Below are 26,470 nucleotides of genomic sequence, written 5' to 3'. Positions count from 1 at the left end.
CGTGTGTAAGAAAATCTGGGAGGCAAACCTTTATTTTCTTTACAGAGCTCTCATGTTACTAAATAGTACTTTGAGGTCTTCCGGAGGTCTTAACAAATGGCTTTGCAGCCATAACCTTGGCTTCTTGGACAGTCCTTTTCTCAATTGAACTCCCTCCTTTCGCATTTCACTCTAATCTACAAGAAGAAATCAGGTGACACCTTCAACAATATTTGAATCGTCTTCACTAGGTAACCCATAGCATGTGATGATACATTTTCTACTTTTTACCCAGCTGCAGACAACATAACAAAGATTCTACCACTATGTAACAAAGATATTTTCTTCTTCAATTTTCGGTAAGATTTTCCTCACTTTCTACAAGTCCTGACCCTCTGTGTCCTCAAAGGCCAACACCCTATGAACAGTGTGTGCAGACACATGATCCATCTATCAATCATCTTATTTTTGTAACGTTTCAAAGTAATCTGCAAAGTCAGTGTGCTCCCCAGACACTTCAACATGCATGTCATTAACAAAAGTTTAGTATTTAAAGATTTCTTTTGTCCTTTTGAGGTAAAATTAATAGACAACAAAATGCACAAATGTCAAATATACCATCCAATGAATTTTGTGAAATTCACGTCATTCCTTAACACAGACCCCTACAGGGTAAAGAGCATCAACATCGCCCAGCAACCGTTCAGGCCGCCTTGCAGTCAGTCACCGCTCCACACCCCTTGTCCCAGACAGGGCCACTACTACTCTGGTGTCCCCACCCCCGTCAGTTTGCGCTGTTCTAGAATGTCACAGAAATGAACGCATAGAAAATACGTTCTTGCCTGACCTGTGGTGGCACAGTGGATAAAGCGTCGACCTGGAAATGCTGAGGTCGCCGGTTCGAAACCCTGGGCTTGCCTGGTCGAGGCACATATGGGAGTTGATGCTTCCAGCTCCTCCCCCCTTCTCTCTCTCTGTCTCTCTCTCCTCTCTAAAATGAATAAATAAAATAAAAAATTTAAAAAAAAGAAAATACGTTCTTTTGTTCAAGGCTTCTTTTAGTCAGCACAGAGTTATTTAGCTTCATCACATTGGTGTATAGTGGCTCTTTTTCTTTCTTATTGCTGAGGGTATTATTCTGCAGGGCTGCCATACAAAATACCAGACTGGGTGGCTTTTTCTTTTTTAATTGAATTTATTGGGTGACATTGGTTAATAAAATGATGTATGTTTCAAGTGTACATACAGTTCTATCATACATTATCTATATAGTGTATTGTGTATTCAGTACCCAAAGTCAAGTCTCCCATCACCATTTATCCCCCTGACCCTCTTCTACCTCCCCCACCCCCTTTCCCTCTGGTAAAAAACATACTGTTGTCTGTGTCTGTGAGTTTTGTTTGTTTCTGCTTAATCCCTTCACCTTTTTCACCCACCTTCCAACCCGCCTTCCCTCTGACAGCTGTCAGTCTGTTCTCCCTATCTATGAGTCTGTTTCTGTTTTATTTGTTAGTTTATTTTGTTGTTGTTTTGTTTTTGTATTTTTCTGAAGCCGGAAACAGGGAGGCAGTCAGACAGACTCCTGCATGCGCCCATTCTCAGCGCCCAGGCCAACTTTCCTCCAATGGAGCCCTGGCTGCGGGAGGAGAAGAGAGAGACAGAGAGGAAGGAGAGGGGGAGGGGTGGAGAAACAGATGGGCGCTTCTCCTGTGTGCCCTGGCCGGGAATCGAACCCAGGACTCCTGCACGCCAGGCCGATGCTCTACCACTGAGCCAACCGGCCAGGGCCTATTTGTTAGTTTATTTTGTTCATTAAACTCCACATATAAATGAAATCATTTGGGACTTGTCTTTCTCTGACTGGTTATTTCACTTAGCATATACTCTTCAGGTCCATCCATGCTGTTGCAAATGGTGAGATTCCCTTCTTTTTTTATGGCCAAGTAGTGTTCCATTGTGTAAATGTGCCTCAGTATTTTTTTATCCAGATCTCAGCTATTATAAATAACGGTGCAGTGAACACGAGTCCTTATATTCCTTCAAATCCGTGTTTCAGTTTGGGGTTCCTCTGATATATTCCTGGAAGTGGAATCTCTAGATCATAGTACAGTTCCATTTTTAAGTTTTTGAAGAAACTCCATGCTGTTTTCCACAGTGGCTGCACCAAACTGCATTCCCACCAACAGTGCAGGAAGGTTCCCTTTTCTCCACATCCTCACCAACACTTGTTTCTTGATTCATTGATGAGCGCCATTCTGACGGGTATGAGGTGATATCTCGTTGTGGTTTTAATTTGCACTCCTCTGACAATTTGTGATATTGAGCATCTTTTTGTTTGTCTCTTGGCCATCTGTGTGTCCCCTTTGGAAAAGTCAGGCTGATGGTTTAAACAAGGGAAATTTATTTCTCACAGTTCCAGAGACTAGAAGTCCAAGATCAAGGTGCTGGCAGGTTTGGTTTCTCCTGAGGGTTCTCCTCGTCTTGTAAATGGCCTCCTTCTTGCTCTGTCCTCACATGGTCTTTCCTCTGTGGGTACGCATCCCTGGTTTCTCTTTCTGTTTATAAGAAGACACGAGTCCTGTTGCATCAGGGCCCCATTTTTATGACCTCATTTAACTTCAGTTACCTCTTTAAAGGCTCTGTCTACAAATACAGTTAGTTGGGGGGGTGGTTAGGACTTTAACATATAAATTAAGGGTGGGATATAATTCAGTCTATAACACTGAGTAATATTCAATTATCTGAATATATCACAGTTTGTTTATCCATCCTTCTATGATGGATGCCTGGGGCTATTTCCTCGTTAGGGCAATTATGAATAAATCTGCCATGAACATTCATATACAAATCTTTTTTGTAAACATATATTTTTATTTCTCTTGAGTAAATACCTAGGATTGGAATTGCTGAGTTAGGTTTAGTTTTATAAAAACTGCTTGACCTTTTCCCACAGTGATTGGACCATTTTGCATTCCCATCATCGGTATATGGGACTTTAGTTGCTTTATATCAGCTTTTGGAGTTACCAGTCTTTTAATTTTAAACATTTAGGTGGTATGTATTGAATAACTTTTGACCAAATCCAAAGGAAACTAAAAAGCCATTTCTAAATTGTTGTGTTTTTTTTACAAGGAGCATTCTTGTTTTTGTTATAAAAGTAAAACTTAATTTTTTTTATCAAAGTAATACTCAAACACTATTAAAGTTTTTAGTGAAAAAATAGCAATTCCTTTCCCCACTGTTACCCTAGGTCTTTCCTCAGACAGTGAACTCAACTTTTATTTATTTATTTTTATACACTACCTTATACTTTTATTGCTGTTTCTTGATTTATCAATTTTTGAGATGATGTGTTAACTTCCTGAGGTGGCATATGAGGACATAGTTTTCCCATCTACCCCTAATCCCTCTTCAACTGCTACATCCCCTGCCAACATAATGTCACATTTCAGTTAGAACAGTTGTCATTATTCATTATTACAACCACGGAAATACTGTTTAATCCCGAGAAAAGAGAAGCTTTAATCATCTAGCCTTTCTTATACAACTCTTTATTTTCATGACATTAATAATTACTGTTTGTTCATTTGTCTAGCTTGCTGTGTTCCTTTTTTTAATTGTTTCCATATGTTCCAACATCTTTTCCAAATGTTCATGAATAATATTTTCTATGTGTTCAAATAGATCAGTTACTGTTCTTTCCTGCAGACCTCCATGCTCCTATTCTACTCAGAATTGGTTATTCTCTTGGCCTGCTGAGCAATTGAGGCTTCTTTACTGCCCTTTCAACACTTTTCTGGGTTAGTCTCCCTATTTGCTGGATCCCATATCATCCTTTGTCTTAGTTTAAAACTTTATTTTGCTGGGCTACAACCTTCAGTATGTGTGGGTAGAAAGTAAACTTTTTGAGACTTAATTTACTCAACTTGATTGATAGTTTGGCTGGGTATAAAAGTCTAATTTACAAATAAATTTTCCTCATAATTTTGAAGGTATTGTTCCAGTGAGGTCTAGGACCCAGTAATGCTTTTGTAAGATCTGAAACTGCTCTTTTTCTGACTCTTTCTATTTTATATATTATTGTTTTTCTCTTTGGAAAATCTTAGAATCTTTTATTTGTCCATAATGTCTTCATATTTTACAGTGATGCTTCTTGATGTGGCTATTTTTCTTATTTATTGTGCTCTATACCTAATGGGCTTTCAATTTTGAATTTCATGTTCTAGAAAGTTTCCTTCAGTTCTGATAGTTTTTCTTGTATTACTTCTTTCATCACTTCTTCCTTGATATTTTATTCAACCCTTTTTTCTATAATGCCTTTTATTGGAATGTTGAATATTGGACTGATTCTCTGATTTTCTTAAAGTTTTTTAAATTTTTCTGGGAGATTTTCTCTATTTTTAAGCCTTCTACATTTTTATTTCAACTTTTTGACTTGTTTTAATGTTTTCTGATTATATTATTTTTATAACATCTTGGGGGTTTTTTTTCAAGGATGAAAATTCTTCTCAATCTTTCTGAGAATATTAATTGTATTATTTTGAAGAAATGTCTCACTTTACCCAGGATTATTTTGTTGTTGTTTATTTGCTCTTATGTTGGAGACTTTTATTAGCTGTCTGATGAACTTTAGCTATCTATTTATATTAAAGAGAGAAGCACTAGGAAGTTGACAGAAAATTATTGTACATAGTAAGACTTACTGATTAGTGGACTTCATGGTAGGGTGATAAGATAACAAGCTAGATTTTTAATATGGTACCCCAAAATGTCACTCGTCTATGACAATTCTCTTAGGCCATTTCACTTTTCTAGAGAATTTAGTGGTCTCCTGCCTGCAATATATAAGCCTGGCTTGAGATATCATGAAAGAGGAGCAGGCAAAGGAAGTGAGCCTCAACCTCTCTCCTGTCTCCCCTGAGCCAGACTTCTTGGTCCTTTGGTCCTCTCCAGAGAATTAACTTAGAGTCTGCTGCCAGGAAGAGCAGATGAGTAGAAGCAGTAATAAGAGGGTTGCTTGGCTGCCTCGGCAGAAGATAGAACTCAGTCAGAGGTGTGAGCTTAGTGGGAGGTCTGAGGAAGGCTAATGTTTCTAAACATAAACTTCCAAACAAACCCTTTATTTTCTATAGGACCTTGTGCCTCCAACAACTGAACCTTTTCAGAGTCCAGCAGGTCAAACAGACTCACTTCTTATTAGCCTCCATCTCTCCAGAAACTTAGGTGCCAGCTTTCTCTCTCTGTTGAATCACTTCCATCCAGTTTTAATCACTTTCAATTTTCTAAAAAGTTGTTGAAATCTCTCCACTACTGTTATCCTCTCTCCTTGTTTCTTGGTTCTTACAGGTTTTAACCTTTTCACTTTTATTTATTTTCAGTTTATTGGTATTTTGCGGTTGATGTGCCACATTTAACCAAAAGAGTTATTGTTAAAGAATATAATTTTTGATACTTTAAAAATTGTGTATATGCCCCAATTACTTCACTTAGAATCTTAATTTTTTTTCATATATTTTGGGAAGTGTGATTCTTCTAAATATTTAAACTACATATTTTGCTACATATTTAAAATCACTGTATTTTATATAAAAACATATAATGATATTACTTATCTACTATCAAAGACATATACTGTTGGAAATGGCTTCCAGAAATGGTTAGTTAGCCGGGCCTGAGTCTTTTACATCTTCTTACCTCGTTGGGCTGAGGGTAAACATCAGCATTCATAAGATAGCTAAATTAAGGAATTGAAAATTCTTTGGATTTGTATTTCCTCATAAAGCCATCTCACCACAAGGGAAATTTTTCCAATAAACTTGGCTTCTTCATTTACCTCAACCACCTAAGGTGAATATTCCCAGAAAACAAATATCACACTGCATTTCCTTTAGGATGATCTAAGAATTTGAACCTAACTGGTAACCTTATTCTGTGCCTTGCCCAAAGCAATTCGTCAAACAGGTTTCTTTTTTTCCCATGCATGATTCAGAATTATATTTTTATTTTTCTTCAAGAATCTATATTTTTCTAACTGAGCTCATTTCCAGATTTGTGTCATGCTGGGTTGATTGGCTTTGTAAACCTAGCATAAATACAACCCAGCATGTTAAACATACTTTTTTTTTTTTTTTTAGCTAGAGAGAGACACAGATGGACAGGAAGGGAGAGAGAAGAGAAGCATCAATTCTTTGTTGTAGCTCCTTAGTTGTTTATTGACTGCTTTCTCGTATGTGCCTTGATCTGGGGCTCCAACTAAGCCAGTAACCCCTTGCTCAAACCAGCAACCTTGAGCTTTAAGCCAGCGACCATGGGGTCATGTCAATGATCCTACGCTCAAGCTGGCAACCTAGGGGTTTCAAACCTGGGTCTTAGCATCCGAGGCTGACACTCTGTCCACGGCGCCACCACCTAGCCAGGCTGAACATACTCGTAAAGAACACTCTTATTTACTAAAGAAGAACATAGAATAGGTTTCTACATCTCCTTCCCAAAAGCCTTGACACTGGTGACAAGATACTGCGGTATGCCTTGAGGGAACTTCTAATCATATCCAGGCCTTTGCCGAGGAGCCTGAGCTGAATGTTGGCCTGGTCTGTGATTGGACTCTCCTAGACCATCTGGCAGCTTTTGTAACATATTCATGTCCTTGGCCCAGTTTCTAATTGGCATGTATCTGCATCCACAAAACAGCTTAACTTTCTAAATAAGAAAGTTCATAATATCTTTTTTATTCTTCAGCTATGATGCAATTACTCTCTGCAGGTTTTTTGTTTTAACTGAGAAGAAACTAAAACTTCAAGATTCCATGTTAATCTTGAGCTTATTTTTGAAAGATCTTATTTTTATTGATTTTTCAGTGAAGGGGGGGAAGAGAGAAGGAAAGGGGGGGGAGAGCGGGAGGCTCAACTCCTAGTTGCTTCTGGTTATGTTCCTTGACCTGGCAAGCCCAAGGTTTCCAACTGGTGACCCCAGGTCAACACCCGATCCACTGCGCTACCACGGGGCAGGCTACTCTTGAGCCCTTTGGATCTACTTCTCTACTAACTGAAACAGAGTCTAGTAATGGCTGGTCTTGGCCCCAGCCAAAACCTTGAAGAAAATATGTAGCATTATCTCTCTGGCTTCACTCCATAGGTATTCTTAATCTGCAGACTGTCTGCAAACTTGAACAGAAAGCTTCATCTGTAATCATTTTAAACAGAGCAAGTGGAGACAAGATAGCTTTGGTTAGTAGCTTAGCAGCTTAAACTGAGTACTCTCTACTTGGAATGGAAACTTAAGGGAAAAACTCAGAATAAGTTTTCACTTACATTTGATATCTTACTTGGCAACTTGTTTGAAAATGTTGCATAAAAGATCCATCACAGGAAACATTTTATATTTCTGCTTATGATTAATAAATATGGAATCTGAGGCATTCTATTTTATAAATCAAAGCCTTAGTCCAAATTTCCTGTTTTTCTACATTAAAAAGAAAAAGACAGGATAAAAATAACACTAAACTGTATAGGGTACTCAGAGGTCAAGGCAACAGGCAAAACCGATTACTCAGTATGCCACGGTGCTGAGACTTCTCAGACCGTCAGTAGAAATATTCATTTTGTTGTCACCATAGACAGGTAAGACATCTGTTGCAGGTTTTGTAAAAATATAAATAAACATATTCTACTTCAACTTTCCATGCTTATTGAGAAAAGGAAAGAATAACAAAATGATAAACAAAATAATAAACCAGTGACTTAGAAATATGTACATGCTCACACATTGCTAGTTCATGGAAACCACCATTCTCAACAATCAGACATTCTTATTACATCTTTATTTTTATTGCATCTAATTCTCCCTGTATTTACCAAACCTGACTGTTGTCTTGAATCTTTAAGACCCTGCCCCACCACCCCAAACACATGTGCACTCACACATTCTGACCTGTGTTCAGACTTCCCAGTCTGTTTAATAGCCTATGATAGGTCTTCCAACATCTCTCTGCATGTAGAATACCAAGATGCTCGGGAGAATATTTTTATGGCAGTAGGTACTTTGAGATTGGCACCCTTAGTTGATAACTCATCATGCTAAGAGGAAAGTTTTCTTATTTGTATTTTTTATAGCCTATGGAATGTTTCTTGGTACAACCAAAGGAAACAAAAGAAGATGCCACCAAGACCAAGAAGAGGAGAAAGGTAATATGAATAATTCTGTACAGTGCTGTGACCCTACATGGTTTACATCACCTTTTTTTCTAGTGTACTTGGATGAAGCAATTATTATAATCTCCACTTTAGAAACGCAGAAATTGTAAGATTCAGTGAGGTTTGGTGACTTTCCTAAGGTCACTTGTAATAAGTGCTTCTGTTCTAGCTAAGAATAAGTCCTTTTGATTCCTATTTAAGTTTTGTGGAGCACTAACCATCTTTCTTACCCACCCTGTGTTTTCACTGTGGTTAGAAGTCAGACATGGCTTTCTAATTCTAGAAGGGACCCAGAGCTCTCCTGGCCCTTTCACCCCTCTGGCTCTGTCCATGGGAAGGAGTTCATCGATCTTATTTTCTTACCCATTTCAAATTTTAAAACCTTTTTATCTTATAGTGCTAACAAAAAGAAAATAATAAGCAGATGAAGGTAGGATACGGCATGTCTGACTCTTATTTGGAACCATAATTTAAAGCAAAAGGCGCCGCTTGCATTTTAATGCTTGCCTGTGAGCATATGGAAGAGTCTGTTGCTCCTATACAAACCTTCTTATGGCTCAGACTCGGAGAAAGTGTGGTTAGCTTTGACCTTCCACCACAGTTGTGAAAACAGGAGTGTAATTCTCTCCCTGCCAAGAAGGGTCGACTGCTGAAGTCAGCAGAGGAAATATGATTGGGATTAGAGGAAAGAAGATGGACTCAAACCAATTACTTAACAGCGACCTTTTAGAAAACTGGAGTGTGTGTGCATATGTTTTCTTTGCTTGCAAATGGCCAAATAGGAAGATAGGAGATGCCAAATTGGCTGAGGCTTGGCAAGTCCTTAAAGAAGTAACTTTAACTTCTTTTTGATAGTTTGTGCACTAATGGCTTTCAGGAGTGTTAAGTTCTTGGCGGCTCAAGGTCAGAACTCTAGCTAGATAGTTTAGCCTTGGCTGAGGTCATGCTAAAATGTGCCCACTGATGACATATTTTTAAAAGTTAATTCATTTGACAGAACTCTGACCATTCTTGGCAGTGGTATAGAAATGAGGATATTGTAGAAAGAGGGGGAAAAAAAGCTGAGGGCTGGGGGTGGATGGGGAATGGCTTTTCTAGATCTTTGGTGAAACATTAGAAGGAAATGAGAAGGGAAGTTTATGATGAAAATTAAATGAACGGTTGTGTGTTCCTAGTACATTGCAGGCATTCAGTAAATGCTACACAAATAAGTTCAAGTCAAAATAGATGATGTGCAGTATTTCCTGTTCTGCTTTTCATAGGAACACTTCAAGACTGTATCTCCTAAGACTTGAGAATTGAGTCTAAAAGTTCCCCTTTTCAGTGGGTCCTTAGGTCCGATTACTTCTGCAGCTTTTGCTTTAATCCCAGAAATCCAAACTCAAAGTCAGGATTTCTGAGGTTAGGCAAGAAATTCTCAAATTTCTGCTCTCCCAGGCTTACTGGGGGATTCCACAGCAACAAGACTTCTTGACTTTTAAAGAAAATAATACCCTATTATGGAGACTTCTGTAAAAATGTCAGTTCTCCTAGAAGCCTTGGTAACTTAAGAGTTACAAGGAGTCTTTACAAGATCATCCATTCATTTTTCAAAGCAGTAGTGTCCAAGAAATATCTATTCAGTTTTCTCAAGTGTGTTTATTACAACTCACATTCATACTCGGCCATCTCCGAAACCTATGTGCACTTTAAATGCCAGAGGAATCAACCTATCCTAAGCCAAATGCCATTCTACAATCTTTCCTCTGATTTTTTTCTTTCTTCGCACGTCTTAGAAGAAAATTACTGACATTCTTGCAAAATCAGAGCCCAAACCAGGGACACCTGAAGACCTGCAGAAACTGATGAAGGACTATTACAGCAGCAGTCGCTCAGTGATTGAATTAGAAGAACTTAAGCTACCAGGTACAGCCAGGCTTCTTTGATTTTTCTTCCTTGTTTCTTCTTCTTACTATTCTGAGGTCATTCAGAAGGACCCGTTGTTAATTGCTAGCAGTTTTCCTAATGAGGAGGAGCAACACAGATTTATCTTTATTATGGTGAGGTACCTCAGCCAGACATTAATACATTTTCCCCATACTAATACTCCTTTCTTCAACCTCGTGGTTTTAATTCTTGGGTTATTTCTTTATTAAGATGCAAAATGGGCCTAACCAGGCGGTGGCGCAGTGGATAGAGCGTCGGACTGGGATGCCCAGGACCCAGGTTCGAGACCCGGAGGTCGCCAGCTTGAGCACGGGCTCATCTGGTTTGAGCAAAAGCTCACCAGCTTGAGCCCAAGGTCTCTGGCTTGAGCAAGGGGTTACTCGGTCTGCTGAAGGCCCGCAGTCAAGGCACATATGAGAAAGCAATCAATGAACAACTAAGGTGTTGCAATGCGCAACGAAAAACTAATGATTGATGCTTCTCATCTCTCCGTTCCTGTCTGTCTGTCCTTGTCTATCCTTCTCTCTGACTCTCTCTCTGTCTCTGAAAAAAAAAATTTTTTTAATTTTTAAAAAAAGATGCAAAATGGTATTTGTTCAATCTAATAGAAAGTTTTAATTGTATTTTTATTCATAAGGCTAATTGTTGAGTATGCATACTTTTTAGCAGATTCTTCAAGGAGTAAGAATCCCTAATGAGCATAGGAGTTAAATAAAAATTAAGATAAACAACACATTTAAAAATGTAGATACAAGCCGTGGCTAGATCGCATCAATGATTAGAGCAATGGCATGAAGCTCAGAGGTTGCAGGTTCAATCCCTGCTCAGGGCACATAACAGGAAAAGATTGATGTTCTTGCCTCTCTCTCTCTCTCTCTCTCTCTCTCTCTCTCTCTGTTTCTTCCTCTCTAAAAATCAACAAATAAAAATTTTTTTTAAAGTATAGATATGAAACATGAACATATTTAACATATTTAACCTTTATAGATGAGAATGTTAGCTTTAATAAGAAGCTTAGTTTTGTTGTTCTTATCATGGATTTTTAAATACAGTTTTATTTTTAGATAGGCTTTGGGTCTCAGCCCAGACTTTTTCAAGCAAACTATCTAAAGATAGAGACAATCCTGCCTGTTTAGCTAGGCTGACACCTTCCCCAGGTGACTCTTCAGCCTACTATTGTTTGAAATATACTGTGTTATTTATAGTTAAGTTTAAAGATATTGCAAAATTCTTAAAACAATTCATTTTAATTAATTTTGAATTTATGATACAGCCTGTAACTCTCGGGCAGAGATTGAAGACAAGAGGTGTCGTCATAAACTCAAACCACAAACAGTTTGGGTACCATGCCTGCGATGAGCTATTTATATACTACAAGGGATATCTAATATCGCTTTTGGAAAATGTCAAGGGTAGTCTGATTTCCTTTTTCTGTTACAACTTTATGCTCTCTAAAGGCTTGAGAAGCTGAAAAAACAGCCTGTTCTCCGAATTTTTATCATTCCTTTGTGATACACTTTTTTTTCTGATACACTTTTTTTTAATATACAAAATGCACATTGGTTTTAAGACACGAGTGCACCGTCCGTTTCTTTTCCAAAAGGGTTGTCCTTTAGGGAAATGACGGCGTGCGTTTCCACACAAGCGAGCGAGCGAAGTCTGGAGCTGCGACTCACTGAGCCGGGCCGGCTCCAGCGGCGTGGAAGCGCTGCCCTCGGCTCAGCAGTCACCCTGGAGGAGGTCCTCACCGCTTCACCGCTCCTTCTCCGGGGGCGACTGTCACGAGGGCCTCTTCTCAAGGTTGAGCTGAACGCTGGTTTTACTGTGGCTCAGTGGCCAGTTTTTCTTTCTAGCTTTTTGTTAAGAGTATACCTTCAGCTTTGGAAAGACGTGAGATAATAGTGTAACCTCATGGAACATCATAAACCTTAATTCACTGGAATTGTAGAGCCAAAGATCAGAAGAAGTCGTTTGAATTCCTTTAGTGAGTTTACATTACGTTAATGCTGTGTCAGAGTTCAGTAATACCGGTAGACAAGAATGTGTGGTCATGTGTTGTCTTAGGGAGGAAGAAAAAAAAAACTGTAAATGTGTTTAAAATATTGTTATAGCCAAAAAGAACAGGTTTTCAGGCTCAGTGCCGAAATGAAGCCAGTCTGATTTACAGTGGTAGAAGGCACCAGTGGGAGGTTGTAGGGAAAAGGACCGTCACTCCACGGATGAGACCGAGGACACGGGAAGTTGATGCTCGGTGAGAGGGGCGACATACCACAGGTTATTTGGTACAGGCTCAGGAAGTGGGCATAGATAAGGTGGATCTAAATGATAAAATAGTTTTCCTATTTCTGTTTGTCAAGTATGTAACTTGGTTTTGATTAGAGGTTGTTTGTGTCTGTAAGGCAGGAGCATGGCTTTTCAATTAATACGGTGCACTGTACATGGTTAATGTCATACGCATGGGCGCTTAATGAGAGTTTCAAGGCAAGCGCCGCTTGGAGCTAACCTTGTTGTCCTCAGAGAGCTGCAGTATGGTTTAGATCAGCACTAAAAGCCTGTAGGCTATCTGCAACTGAATCACGCAGCAACTTAAAAAGCAAATTCCCAGGCTCACCCCCAAGGAATTCTGACTCACTATGAAAAAGGGAGTCTATCCCAGAAATCAGTATCTTTTGTAAAGCTCTCAGGTGAGTCTGATCAGATCCAGGCTTAGGAAATAAGTTTTAAAGACCAGTGAAGACTCTACAGCCCTACTGGAAACAACATCATCTTTGAAGTTTGTTACTCACATAATGTGTTATAAGTGCTGGGTCACAATATAAACGTCATTTAATTTAGTGGTAGTTTCCTCCCCAGCACTCTACTGGGTTTACAGACAAACTTTTCCCTATAGAAAGAAATAGGATGATAAACTGCTTTTTTATTCGTCTCAGTTACAGACTTAATAACACTACATAATTGCTAGACCAGGACTGTCATTGGTTGAGCAAGTCCCTAAATATGTCACGTTGCTGTATGTGTGCACATTTTATAGTTTATCTAATGATGTTGTGCTGGACCATTCGTTCTGTGTCTTTGCTGACAACACTTTTTTTGAGACATAGCTTTATATCTGGTTCAGTGCTTCTAAGTGCTGCATAGTATCCAGTGATTTCATCTGTCACCTGTTACTCATCCGTTTTCTCAGATATGGACACCTACATTGCTTCCAGTTCCCAGCTATCACAAATAATGCTAGAATAAATATACTTGTATATATCTCTTAAAGACCACACCAGAATTTCTTTACATTATTTACTTAGGAATGTAATGTTGGGGTTATAGGGTGGTATGCATCTTATTTTTACTACTTGCCAGAATAGCTATACCAGTTTATACCTCCACCTACAGTTCATAAGAGTTCCATCACCCTACATTCTAGACAGCATGTGGTATTATACATCTAAGAGTTGCCATTCTAATGTGTATGAAAGTTATCATGTATTAATTTGCATGCCTATGATGACTAGTGAGTTTGAACATCTCTACATAGATTTGTTAGCTATCTTAGCTTTGTCTTTACATATTGTCTGTTCCATGGATTTGAAAATAGATGCTTCATTTTTAATCCACTGAGTAATACAATAAGCTTTTATTTCACTACTCTTATAAACTATATTCAGTTAAAGTTTACTTGCTGCTGCTGCTATTGTTTTAAATACTAGACAAAACTTTAAAATATATGAGTCCCCAATTAACTAATATTTTACAATCTTATTCAAGAACACTATTCTGATTATATCTATTTTTATCATGCATATATTTGTAAAATTCTCTATAAAGCATGTTTCTCATATTTTTAGACTCCTGTTTCCTGAAGTCCAATGATTTGACTCATAGTCTCTCATCATACCTAAAAGAAAGTAAGTAAACTCTCATTTAAAAAAAAAAATTGTTCACCAAGTTATCACATTAAAACATAAATTCAGTCTCTTTAAAATAAAAACTTTCAAAGCTACATTTAAAGTTTCCACATTTAAAAAAAAAAATTTTCACCTTAAATAGGCTTTAAATGGAAAGTTTTTTAGGTCCCTCTTGATATTGATTTTTATTTATATAAGTTTATTCTTGGTTTGATTTGGCTTTGGGAATTTGGGTTTTGGTCCCATTTTTGTTTTATAACACACGAGAAGTATTGGTCTAGGAATCTAAGGAATCAACAGTGTTCTGGTCACAGGTAGTCTAATTTCATCTTTTCAATCTGTATTGTGTGTAGTCAGAAATACCCAGATTATTTACTTGTTTACAAGTAAATTATTTAAAAGCTAGTCATTTATTTGTGACCAACAATGAAGTGGTTTAGATATAGAGATTTACCATTCTCCTTTCAAACCCTAATCAGTTATGATGACACTTAGCTTGAGTTTATAAAGCTTTCTCATCCTCAAATCCAGCAAATGTAACTGTAGATAATAGAATCAACTTCACTGGATTATGTGAACTAAACAAAAGAATGCGTGTAAAGTGCCCAGCACAATACCACTGTTTGACAAATGTTTGCTATTATTTTAATGTCATTTCCATTTCATATGTTATGCTCAGTGTCCCTTTAAATTTAACATTATTGAAGCAGAGTTCTTTTCATCTAATACCCAGAATAACCAGAGAACGGAATCGAAACAGTGCTCTTTATATTTTATTTTACTTTAACACTACCAAAGAAGTAATTGGAAAATACTCAACTTTGGGGGCCCTATTTTGATATGTTTAGAATAATATTTCTCTTATGGTCTTTTTTTTTCAGTCTGCCCTAAGTGGGTAAAGCTTCGGAAAAACCATACTGAGAAAAAATCAGTCCTAATGCTGATCATCTGCAGCTCTGCCATCCGAGCCCTGGAGCTCATGAGGTTGGAAGCTTCACCTATTACTTCATAAATTTCATAAATGTTTTCTGAATAATTGATGTGTGCCAAATTGATACAGTCTATAGGATGGAGATGTAACAATGAACAAAACAGAGCCTGCTCCCTCATAGAATTTATTTTTCAGTGACAGACACAGACAATAAACAAATAAATATACAGGGAGTGCTCGGGTTATGACACAGTTCCATTCCTACGACAGTGTATAACCCGAATTTTGGTGTAAGTCGAAGCACACCCTAGCCTAAGTCACTTACCTGTCCTAACCCAGTTGTTCAGTTTTTATGGGAGTGAGTGTTGTAAACCAAGCGGAGACCTAAGAGTGTTCCAGGCAGAGGGGACAGTTAGAATGATCTGAATCATCGTTCTAAAGGGTCACTGTGGCTGCTGTGTGGAGAACACACATTGGAGAGGACAAGGGTGCAAACAGGGAGAGCACAGGAGCAATAACCAGTCAGAAGAACAAATACAAGAAAGATCTAATATGAAATAATAAGAAAAGGTAGAACACCAAAAAATAAACTGAGTAAAATCTATAGAAAGAAAAGATGAGATATACCACCTTTTTGATGGTCCGTGCTCACGCGGAGTTCCCTGCATCCAGCCAGCAACTATAGAGCCCTTCTCTGAGAGAATGAGGAAACGCAGCTTCCTGCGTCCTCCTGCACAGTGGGCAGGAGATGCCCGATCGGACTAGGCAACCGGAAGAGCAATCCTGACCATGTAAGAACAACAATTAAGTACGCCTTAAGTATAGGCTGCCGCCGCATTAACTGTGCTGCTGTCTACGGCAGTGAGGCAGAGACTGGGGAGCCCTGCAGGAGAACGTGGGGTTCAGCAGGGCAGTTCCTGGGTGGAGCTGTTTGGGACTTCCAGGCTCTGGAGCACTAAGCACCGCCCCGAGGATGTGGAGCCAGCCCTCCGGAAGATGCTGGCTGACCTTGGACTGGAGTCTTTGGACCTGGACCTGATACGCTGGCCTTATGCCTCTGAACGGGGAGGTGACCCTTTCCCTAAGAATGCTGATGGGACTACTATCTGCTATGACTCCGTTGACAATGAGGAGGCCTGGAATGCTCTGGAGGCACTGGTGGCTGAGGGGCTGGCTCAGGCGCGGGGCTTGCGCCACCTCAAAAGTCGGCAGATGAATGGTCTGCTCAATGTGGTCTCTGTGCGCCCAGATGTCCGGCGGTGGCATGCCATCCAAATCTGGCCCAGAATGAGCTGACTGCCCACTGCCAAGCATATAGCCTGGAGCTGACTGCTTACAGCCCGCTGGGCTCCTGTGACGGTGCTTGGCCTGACCCGGATGAGCTGCCCTGCTTGAGGAGCCAGTAGTCCGAGCACTGGCTGAACAGGTGAAAAATATGGCCGCTCTCCAGCCAGATCTTGCTCAGGTAGCGGGTCCAGCAGAAAGTGATCTCCATTCCCAAGAGTGTCATACCTTCTATATCCTTCAGAACATCCAGGGTTTGGGGTGGGGGTGGGGGGTTCTTAATAAGTATGGGGGGGGTGACATTGGTTAATAGCATCATATAGGTTTCAAGTGTACATTTCTATGCTACATGATCTGTATATTGTGTTGTGTACCCACCACCCAAAGTCACTATCCTGTCACCATATATTTGACCTCCTTTACACTTTACTACACCCCTAGCCCCATCTCTCTGGTAACCACCATATTATTGTCTGTCTAAGAATTTCAGATTATGTCCCATATATAAGTAAAAATCAAATCATATGGTTCTTAGCTTTTTCTGACTCACTTATTTTGTTAGCATAATATCTCAAGGTTTATCCATGCTGTTTCAAATGGTAGTATTTCATCGTTTCTTATGGCTGAGTGGTATTCTATAATATATATGTCACATATTCTTTATCTAATCATCTATCAGATTACACTTTGGTTGTTTCCATGTCTTGGCCACTGTGAATAATGCTGCAGTGAAATAGGGGTGCATATATCTTTGCAAATAAGTATTTTTGAGTTTTTCTGGTAGTACCCGGTAGAGGGATTGCTGGGTCATATGGTAGTTCTATTCTTAATTTTTTGAGGAACCACCATACTTTCTTCCATAGTGGTTGTATTACTTTACATTCCCACCAACAGTGAGTGAGGGTTCCTTTTTCTCCACAGCCTCTCCAACACTTATTACCTGTCTTGTTGATAACAGCCAATCTAACAGGTGTGAGGTGGTATCACACTGTGGTTTTGATTTGCATTTCTCTAATAGTGAAGATGAACATCTTTTCATTTGGCCATTTGTATATCTTTTTGGGAGAAGTATTTGTGTAGGTCCTCTCCCTCTTTTAACTTGTTTGTTTAGTGTTGAGTTCTGTGAGTTCTTCATATACATTAACCCTTGTTGGAGCTGTCAGTTGTAAATATCAATTCTCATTCATTAGGTTGCCTTTTTGTTTTGTTGTCAGTTTCTTTTGCTGTGCAGAAGCTTTTTAGTTTGATGTAGTCCCACTCATTTATTTTTTTTCCTTTACTTTCCTTGACTTTGGGGTCAGATTCATAAAATATTCTCTATGACCAGGTCCATGAGTTTAGTACCTATGTTTTCTTCTAAGTAATTTATTGTTTCAGATCTTATATTTAGGTCTTTGATCCATTTTGAGTTAATTTTTGTACACGTGTACAAACTGTAATCTAGTTGCATTCTTTTGCATGTGGCCTTCCAATTTTCCTAGCACCGTTTCTTGAAGAGGCCTTTTTTCTCCATTGTGTTTTTGGCTCCTTTCTCACAAATTACTTGTCCATATACATGTGGTTTTATTTCTGGGCTCTCATTGTGTTCCATTGGGCTGTGTCTTTTTTTCTGCCAGTACCGTGCTGTTTTGATTATCACAGCTCTGTAGTATAATTTGAAGTCAGGTAATGTAATACCTCTAGCTTTGTTCTTTTTTCCTCAGGATTGCTTTGGTTATTCGGGATCTTTAGTGGTTCCACACAAATATGATAATTCTATTTCTTTTTAAAAAATGACGTTGGAATTTTGATGAGGATTACCTTAAATATATATATTGCTTTGGGTAATATGGCCATATCAACTATATTGAGTCTTCCAATCTATGAACATTTTTCCATTTTGTGTGTCTTTTTCAATCTGTTTTAGTAATGCTTTATAGTTTTCAGGATATAAGTCCTTGACATCCTTTGTTAAGTTTATTCCTAGATATTTCATTCTTTTGGTTGCAAATGCAAAAGGAATTTTTTTCTTTTACTTTTCTGAAGTTTTATGGTAAGTAGATAGGAAAGCAGTGAATTTTTGTACATTGGTTTTGTATCCTGCAACTTTTCTGTATTTGTTTATTGTTTCTAATAGGTCTTTGATGGAGTCTTTAGGATTTTCTCTGTACAGGATTATGTCATCTGCAAAAAAGTGACACTTTTACTTCTTCATTTCCAATCTGGATGCTTTTTACTTCTTTCTCTTGTCTAATTGTTCTGGCTAGGACTTGTAGAACTATGCTGTAAAAGAGTGGTGAGCATGAGCATCCTTGTCATGTTTCTGATTTTAGAGGAAAGGCTTTCTTTCAGTTTTCACTATTGAATATGATATTGCCTGAGGGTTTGTCATATGTGGCCTTTATTATGTATAAAAAGTAATAAAAATGTTATTTTTAAGGTACTTTCCTCCTAATCCTATTTTATTGGACGTTTTAATCATAAATGGAAGTTATATATTATTAAATGCTGTTTCTGCATCTATTGATAAAATCATATTATTTTTATTTTTTGTTTTATTAATGTATGTTACATTGATAAATTTGCCTATGTTGAACCATCCCTGTGCCTCTGGGGTAAACCCCACTTGATTAGGATGCATTATTTTTAATGTATTATTGTATTTGATTTGCTAATATTTTGTTTAAGATTTTTGCATCTGTATTCATCAGAGATATTGGGCTGTAGTTTTCTTTTTTGTGTTGTCCTTGCCAGGTTTTGGTATCATGGTTATGTTGGTCTCATAGAATGTGTTAGGAAGAATTGACTCTTCAATTTTTTGGAAGAGTTTGAGAAGGATAGGTACCACCTCTTCTTTGAATATTTGGTAGAATTCATTAATGAATTATGTGGTCCAGGACTTCTTTTTGAGGGGGAGATTTTTGATGGTTGTTTCAATTTCCTTACCATTGATTGGTCTATTTAAGTTTTCCAGTTCATGATTCAGTCTAGGAAGATTATATTTTTCTAGGAAGGTATCCATTTCTTCTAGGATGTTGAATTTGATGGCATATCTTTTATAGTATTCTGGTATGACCTTTGTATATCTCTGATGTCTGTGATAACTTCTCTTTCATTTCTGATTTCGTTTATGAGTGTTTTCTCTTTTTTCCTTAATGAGTCTAGCCAGGGCTTTGTTAATTTTATTAATCTTTTTAAAGAACCAGCTCTTGTATTAATTTTTTTGTATTTTCTTTTGTTCTCTATTTTATTTAATTCTGCTCTAATTTTTATTTCCTTTCTTTTGCTGACTTTAGGTTGTCTTTGTTCTTCTTTTTCTAGTTCTTTAATATATTATATTAGGTTGTTTACTTGGGATTTCTCTTATTTCTTAAGATAGGCCTGTAATGATGTAAACTTCCCTCTTATTACCGCTTTCACTGCACCCCAGAAGTTTTCATGTTGTATAGTCCTTCTCATTTGTCTCTATATTTCTGTCTCACCTTTATTTCCTTTATGACCCAGTTATTTTTTAGTATTGTGTTGTTTAATTTTCACATATTTGTGGGTTTCTTTACTTCCTTTTTGCAGTTGATTTCTAATTTCAAAGCATTGTGGTCAGAGAATATGCTTGGTATAATTTCAATCTTTTCAAACTTGTTGAGGTTACTTTTGTGACCCAATATATGGTCTATCCTTGAGATTGTTCCATGTGTACTGTAGAAGAATATGTAATCTGATGTTCTGGGATGAAAGGCTCTATAAATGTCAATTATGTCCATTTGATCTAGTGTTTCATTTTAGGCCAATATTTCTTTATTGATTTTCTGTTTGGACGATCTATCTAGAGATGTCAATGGAGTATTAAGGTCTCCAACTATGATTCTGTTTTTGTCAATTTCTCTCTTTAGTTCTGTTAGTAGTTTTATATATTTTGGTGCTTTCTGATTGGGTGCATATATATTAAGTATTATGTCTTCTTGATGTAGTGTCCCTTTTATCATTATAAAATGTTCATTTTTATGTCTTGTTATTATTGTTATGATGAAGTCTATTTTGTCAGATTTAAGTATAGCTACACCTGCTTTTCGGTCGATGTTACTGGAGAATCATTTTCTACCCTTTCACTTTGAGTCTAACTTAGTCTTTGCAACTTAGCTGTGTCTCCTGAAGGCAGCATGTGGCTTGGTGTTTTTGTTTTTGTTTTTTTGTTATTTGTCTCCTACTCTGTGCTTCTTTATTTGTGGATTCAGTCTATTTACATTTAGGGTGACTGTTCACGGTGCATGAGGATTTTCTATAGCCATTTTATCTTTTGTTTTCTAGTAGCTCTGTGCCTTTGTTTGTTCTTTTTCTTTGTGTTTCTGTATGTTTTTTTGTATGATTGTATTCCATACTTCTTTCATCTGTTTCCTCTTTTTTTTTTTTTTTTTTTTTTTTTAGCTATATGTCTTAGTTTTGGTGTTTATGTGTGTGGGTACCATTAGGTTATTGAAAAGAAAGTCCTATATATGCAGTAGTCCTTTTTCTTGGGAATGAATACATCTGCTCTCCATCCTCCTTTGTGAATTCAGACATTGACTCTCTCCCCTTTTATGTTTTTGTTGTCACAAATTATCCCTGTTTATGCTGACAGTTTGTTGGTGATCTTACTCATAGTTGTGTGACATTTTGTTCTTTGTTTCAGGTAGAATAACCCCCTTGAGTATTTCCTGCAATGGAAATATTCTGGTAATAAATCCCCTCAGCTTCTATATGTCTGGAAATGTGTTTATTTCTCCTTCATAGTTAATGGATAACTTTGCTGGATATATTATTCTTGGCTGGTAATTCCTCTTTCTCAGTACTTTGAATATTTGGTTCTACTTTCTTCTGGCTTATAGAGTTTCTGTTGAGAAGTCTGATGATAACCCAATGAGCTTTCATTTATAAGCTGCTTTCTCTTTCCTTGGCTGCCTTGAGGATTCTTTGTCATTAATTTTTGACAGTTTTAATACAATATGCCTTGTAGAGGCCTGTTTGGATTGAGGTAACTACGTGTTCTGTTTGCTACTTGGATTCGAGGATCTAGCTCTTTCCATAGGTTTGGGAAGTTCTCATCAATTATTTGTTGTTGTTGGGTTGTTTTGGGGGTTTGTTTGTTTTTTTACAGAGACAGAGAGTGAGTCAGAGAGAGGGATAGACAGGGACAGACAGACAGGAACGGAGAGAGATGAGAAGCATCAATCATCAGTTTTTCATTGCGCGTTGCAACACCTTAGTTGTTCATTGATTGCTTTCTCATATGTGCCTTGACCACAGGCCTTCAGCAGACCGAGTAACCCCCTGCTGGAGCCAGCGACCTTGGGTTCAAGCTGGTGAGCTTTTGTTCAAACCAGATAAGCTCGTGCTCAAGCTGGCGACCTCGGGGTCTCGAACCTGGGTCCTCTGCATCCCAGTCCGATGCTCTATCCACTGCGCCACCGCCTGGTCAGGCAATTATTTGTTTGAATACGCTCTCCATCCCCTTCTCCTTCTCTTCTTCTTGTATGCCTATTATCCTTATATTGCTCTTTCTGACAGAGTCAGGTAGTTCTCATAGAGTTCTTTCATTTTTTTTTTATATACTCAAGTCTCTCTCTTCTTCCCTCTGTGTCATTTCTAGATTTCTATCTTTGATATCACTAATCTTTCCTATGTTGGTCAGCTCTATTTCCTGTGCTCACTAGTTCATTCTTGATTTCTTTTATTGAGTTCTTCATCTCTAGCATTTGTTTGGTTCTTTTTTGAAGTTTCAATCTCTTTTGTAAAGTATTTTTTTTCCGGAGTGCATTAAATTGCCTGTCTCTATTTTCTTGCCTCTTGTTGAGTATTTTCAGAACTGCAGCCTTGAATTTGCTGTCATTTATATCACATATTTTCATGTGTGTAAGTTTGCTTTCTAGAGACTTTATTTTCTTTCTGAGCTGCCTCACTGCCTTGCTTTTTCATGGTATTTGATGGGTTCCTGTCTAGGCATCTGTAAGAGTGGTTCTTTTCTAGCAGATTACTAACAAGATGTCATTTAATTATTTCCCAGTAGGTGGCACTGAATCAGTTTTTAGATCTATGAAATCCCAGTGCCGACCACACCCCTGCTCTCTGGCTGCCACCGTCAGTGTAGCAGTGATGCTGGGGGTGGGGGTTACTGGAGGAACCCAGCAGCCTTCTTTGTTTCACCCTTCTGGTAATAGTGACATTGGGCCTCCACAGGATCCCCCCATGCCTTGGTCTGGGACCAGTCACAGAGTACACTCTTTGCTCAAGGGAATTAGTGATTCTGTATTACCAGTTTTTGGTTACCGCATAATGTGCTCCACAGCCTGACACCAAGGACAAAGGGCAGCGAGTTCTGGGAGGCTAAGCCACAGGAGCTCTGTGGCTTTGTTTTTCTGCCTGGAATGCCCACCCCCAGACAACCACAGCAGCACCCCAGTGCTGTGTCCCTGCTCACATCTCTGTGTTCAGTTGCAGCTCATGCTACTCACTCATGTGTGAGTGCCGACCAAGTCTCTCTGCTCCTCCTGTGTGTAGGAAGCTCCAGTCATAACTGAATTTCTACCCTCTCTGGGCTAAGCCCCACCCATCGTACACTTAAGGCTGTATCTGTTGTTTGTCTCAGCAATTCTCCCTTCTTGCCTTCCCTGTTTGTTCCTATTTAACCATGATAATGTGCTTAAATGCACAGAGCTCTCAAGCATTCCTGTACATTGAGCTGGAAATCCCTTGTTAAGTTGTAGCTATTCAAATTGTTGAAATTTCCAGGGTAGAGACAAAGGGGATCTCTCATGCTGCCATTCCTCTGGCATCACCAGAATGTCCAGTTTTTTACCTCACTCTTGGCCCAGAAGAGATGAAGCAGCTAGATTTCCTGAAAAAAAAAAAAAAAAAATTGGTGATATATCTTGCCCCTGCTTATGGTGGATGGGAAGAAGATCCTAAGAAATGAAGGTCATCCTCTTGTAACACAGGAGGTCCAGACCTGGAAAATGGATCCAGTGTTGTTGCGGGATCCCAAAAGGACACCACAAGGAGGACCAGGTGGAGCAGACAGAGCCTTTATTACTTACATACAGGGCAGCACCAATGGCGGCCAGTTGGGAAAAGTTCCATGCCTCGCAAGGTAGGGTCACAGTTTAAATAGCTAAGCCCTGTACAGTTACTCAAGTGACATTTTGTCTACCTGCAAGCAAGCAGATAAGCATGGAGTAAGGGGAAGAGTACGTACTGTTCTGTATTGTCCCTCCTTAATACATTTAAGGTGACTTAGTTCCATCATTCTCCTAAAACCTTAGTTTCAGTTTGACTGCCCTTTATCTCATGGCTCTGGTGACCATGGCACCATATAGCTGGAGATGGGGAAGGGCCGTGTCTAGCATTGACTCTCCACCTCTATACCCCTTTAATGACACATACTGAAATGTCAACTCCCTTGTTTCCTTTCCAACTCTCCAGCTTTGAGGTTCTGCCACCTCACAAAGAGTGATTTAAGAAAGTCAATGGAACATCAAAAAAATAAAGAAATATATTACACAAGTGATGCAGAGGACCTTGAACAAATAAAAAGGCATACCATATTCTTGGATAATTAGACTCAGTGTTGTAAAGATAATCTACAAGTTTCACAGATTCCCACTGAAACAATAAAAGAATTGTTTTTAAACTAGATGAACTATTTCTATCATGAGAAAAAAAGCAACTCTCAGGGAAATTCTAAAAAAGATACTAATGAGCAGATACTATACCTATAGTATCATATTTTTTAAAAAACATAAAGTCTCAATAATTAAAACATTATAGAACTGGCACATGCGTGACAGATCAAATCGACAGAACAGAACTGAAAGACCCATATGTATATGAAAATGTAGCATATGACAAAGGTGACAAATCAGTAGGGAAGGATGGGCTATTTAATAAACAGTGCTGGAAGAACGGGGCAGCCATCTGGAAAAATAAAGTTGGATCAATATCTCACTTCTTATACCAAGATAAATTCCAAATGGACTAGAAATTTTAATGTAAAATTATGTTTTAAAGATAATTTGTCAGCACTTTATTAACTGCTTTCACGTACTTTTCCGTTTGCTATAGTTTTTGTAGAATAAACTAACAGGCTTCCACTGGATCTGGGGCAGCATGCAGCTTTCAGAGAAGAGCCATCCGAGTTTAAGGGGATTTACCGAGACTCACCCTCTCCCAATCCCAGGCTCTGTGCCAGGTTTTGATACAAGACAAAGTAAAGGAAATTTTAAGTCCTGAAGAAAGAGAGACTTTATCAAGTAGACTAAGGTGCAAAAGGAGACATTCACTAGTTATTTAGTATTTTTCGAAATGAACTGATCTAATCATGAGTTTGGAAAAGTAGTCATTAAGCTTGGTTAATAGTCTTTCAAATTCTCCCCATTAGGCACAGACAAAAGTGTTTCAACTATTTCTGCTCTAAACATAACTGATCTTCAAGACTCCAACTGCTTCTGGGAAGCTGTATGTCCAATCCCAGTGTACACTGCCTTCTCAGTGTTTCAGAAAGCACCACCCCAGGACTTAATTCATGTTCAGAGGCTAATGGCACGGAAGTGGGCTTCAAGGTGGCCTCTCGAAAACAAGTTGTCAGATTGATTGGAGTGTCTGCTGTACATAAATGCCTTCCTGAAGGGCATAAAAGCACTATGTTGTCACACTTCATTTACCAATTCTCAGTGTTTTTCTGTGTCTGTGGTAATACTATGATCCATTTCGATGTTAAGTGATTTGCAAAAGGTGAATTTTGAGCAGGCACAACGAGTTCTATTCATAAAGCCTCCTGGTGAATAATTCTAACTTTTGTAAGAATATCTGTTCCCTTGAAAACCATGAGTTAGGTTAAATATGTCCCCTAAATTGTCTTCCAGTTAATTTTGCCCCGGAGAAACCTTATGTACAAGTAAAAAATCAAGTGCAACAGAACTTGTATAACATGATTCACTACTTGCAAACTCAGATTCCTACTGGTCAGGAGTATTTCCCAAACATAATAATGATACGTAAAGGAAAATAATATTCTTGAGCAATTTTTCCATATTCGTTTTCACCCCAAACATAAACTAAAAGGTTTTGTTATTTTACACCCACTTATATCTGAAGCATGTTTACGTATAAACTTTTGTGGAAAAGCTCACTCTGCAAAGTAAAAAGAAGCAGGGGCTGCTCTGACGAAGGTCAGGGGCCCTCTTACTCCTCCCACCTGTCATCTCATCCCCAGCGTCCCCTCGCCCTTACAGCCTGTTCTCTGCACAGCCACAGCGGCTTTTTATAGACGCCCGGGGGCTCCACAGAGCACAGGCTGGCACCACTGCTCCAAGCTCTTTCTCACAACCAAGTTCTGTATGAGAACTAGACTGCACAGTCTGAAGATAAAGTCTCTGCCAGGGACCTGACCTTCTGTACTGCAGATAAAGCAGAGATCCATGTTTCAATAATCGAGGAGTCCTAAGTAAAGCTGACCTGCGTGTGAGCGTTAGAAGCCTGCATGAAAGGCCAGCCCACTTTCGTTTCCGAAACAGCTAACCTGAAAATCTCAGGGTTTTCCCGTGTGTGTATATGTACACATACATATGCACATATATACACACATCGATGCACATAGTCTCTTGAGTACACAGAGAGGTAATACTGAAGTAGTCAACCTGGCCCTGGAATGACTGACTTTTCTAAATAATCTTTTCTTTTTTTAAATTTATTCATTTTAGAGAGGAGAGAGAGAGAGAGAGAGAGAGAGATGGAGGGAGGGAGGAGAGAGAGAGGAGAGACAGAGAGCGAGAAGGGACGGAGGAGCTGGAAGCATCAACTCTCATATATGCCTTGACCAGGCAAGCCCAGGGTTTCGAACCGGCGACCTCAGCATTTCCAGGTCGACGCTTTATCCACTGCGCCACCACAGGTCAGGCATGACTGACTTCTTATGCATAAATCTGTTCCTTTTCCTCAGGTCGATGACAGCATTCAGAGGAGATAGCAAAGTTATGAAATTGTTTGCAAAACACATAAAGGTAAGCAAAGGCCGGTGGCTCTTGGTGGGAGATGTTAGTGATTTTTAAGGGCCACTTCTAGACCTTGGCTTTTTCTCTTCAACCTTTTCTTTTCTCCTTAGCAAGCATTTTCTTTGATGCCTCCTCTCTAACATTTAACACCCACTTTGGTTTCCTTTGCATTCCCTGCCTCTGCGTACCCAGCACGCCCCACGGCAGTCACCCTCCTCCGTGCCCCAAGACTCTTCTACAGAAGCTGAGCTTGGACCCCTG

At 38.8% G+C, this 26,470-nt stretch overlaps 1 protein-coding gene and 1 pseudogene across 5 annotated transcripts in view; both read left to right on the top strand.

Moving 5' to 3' along the window:
• CMSS1 (cms1 ribosomal small subunit homolog) overlaps positions 1 to 26,470 on the top strand; it is a 419,693-nt gene that overhangs the window by 377,936 nt on the left and 15,287 nt on the right. For all 5 annotated transcript variants that reach the window (XM_066347859.1, XM_066347858.1, XM_066347860.1 and 2 more), the window contains 5 exons: positions 8,091 to 8,162; positions 9,947 to 10,076; positions 13,937 to 13,996; positions 14,878 to 14,980; positions 26,158 to 26,218. In XM_066347859.1, coding sequence (XP_066203956.1) covers positions 8,091 to 8,162; positions 9,947 to 10,076; positions 13,937 to 13,996; positions 14,878 to 14,980; positions 26,158 to 26,218 — 426 coding nt within the window. The remainder of the gene's footprint in view (positions 1 to 8,090; positions 8,163 to 9,946; positions 10,077 to 13,936; positions 13,997 to 14,877; positions 14,981 to 26,157; positions 26,219 to 26,470) is intronic.
• Positions 15,036 to 23,606, top strand: LOC136380022 (aldo-keto reductase family 1 member A1-like; annotated as a pseudogene).

The sequence above is a fragment of the Saccopteryx leptura genome, chromosome 8 (assembly GCF_036850995.1).
Source record: "Saccopteryx leptura isolate mSacLep1 chromosome 8, mSacLep1_pri_phased_curated, whole genome shotgun sequence".
NCBI classification, from domain to species: Eukaryota; Metazoa; Chordata; class Mammalia; order Chiroptera; family Emballonuridae; genus Saccopteryx; species Saccopteryx leptura.
This window is presented reverse-complemented; position numbering and strand designations above follow the sequence as displayed.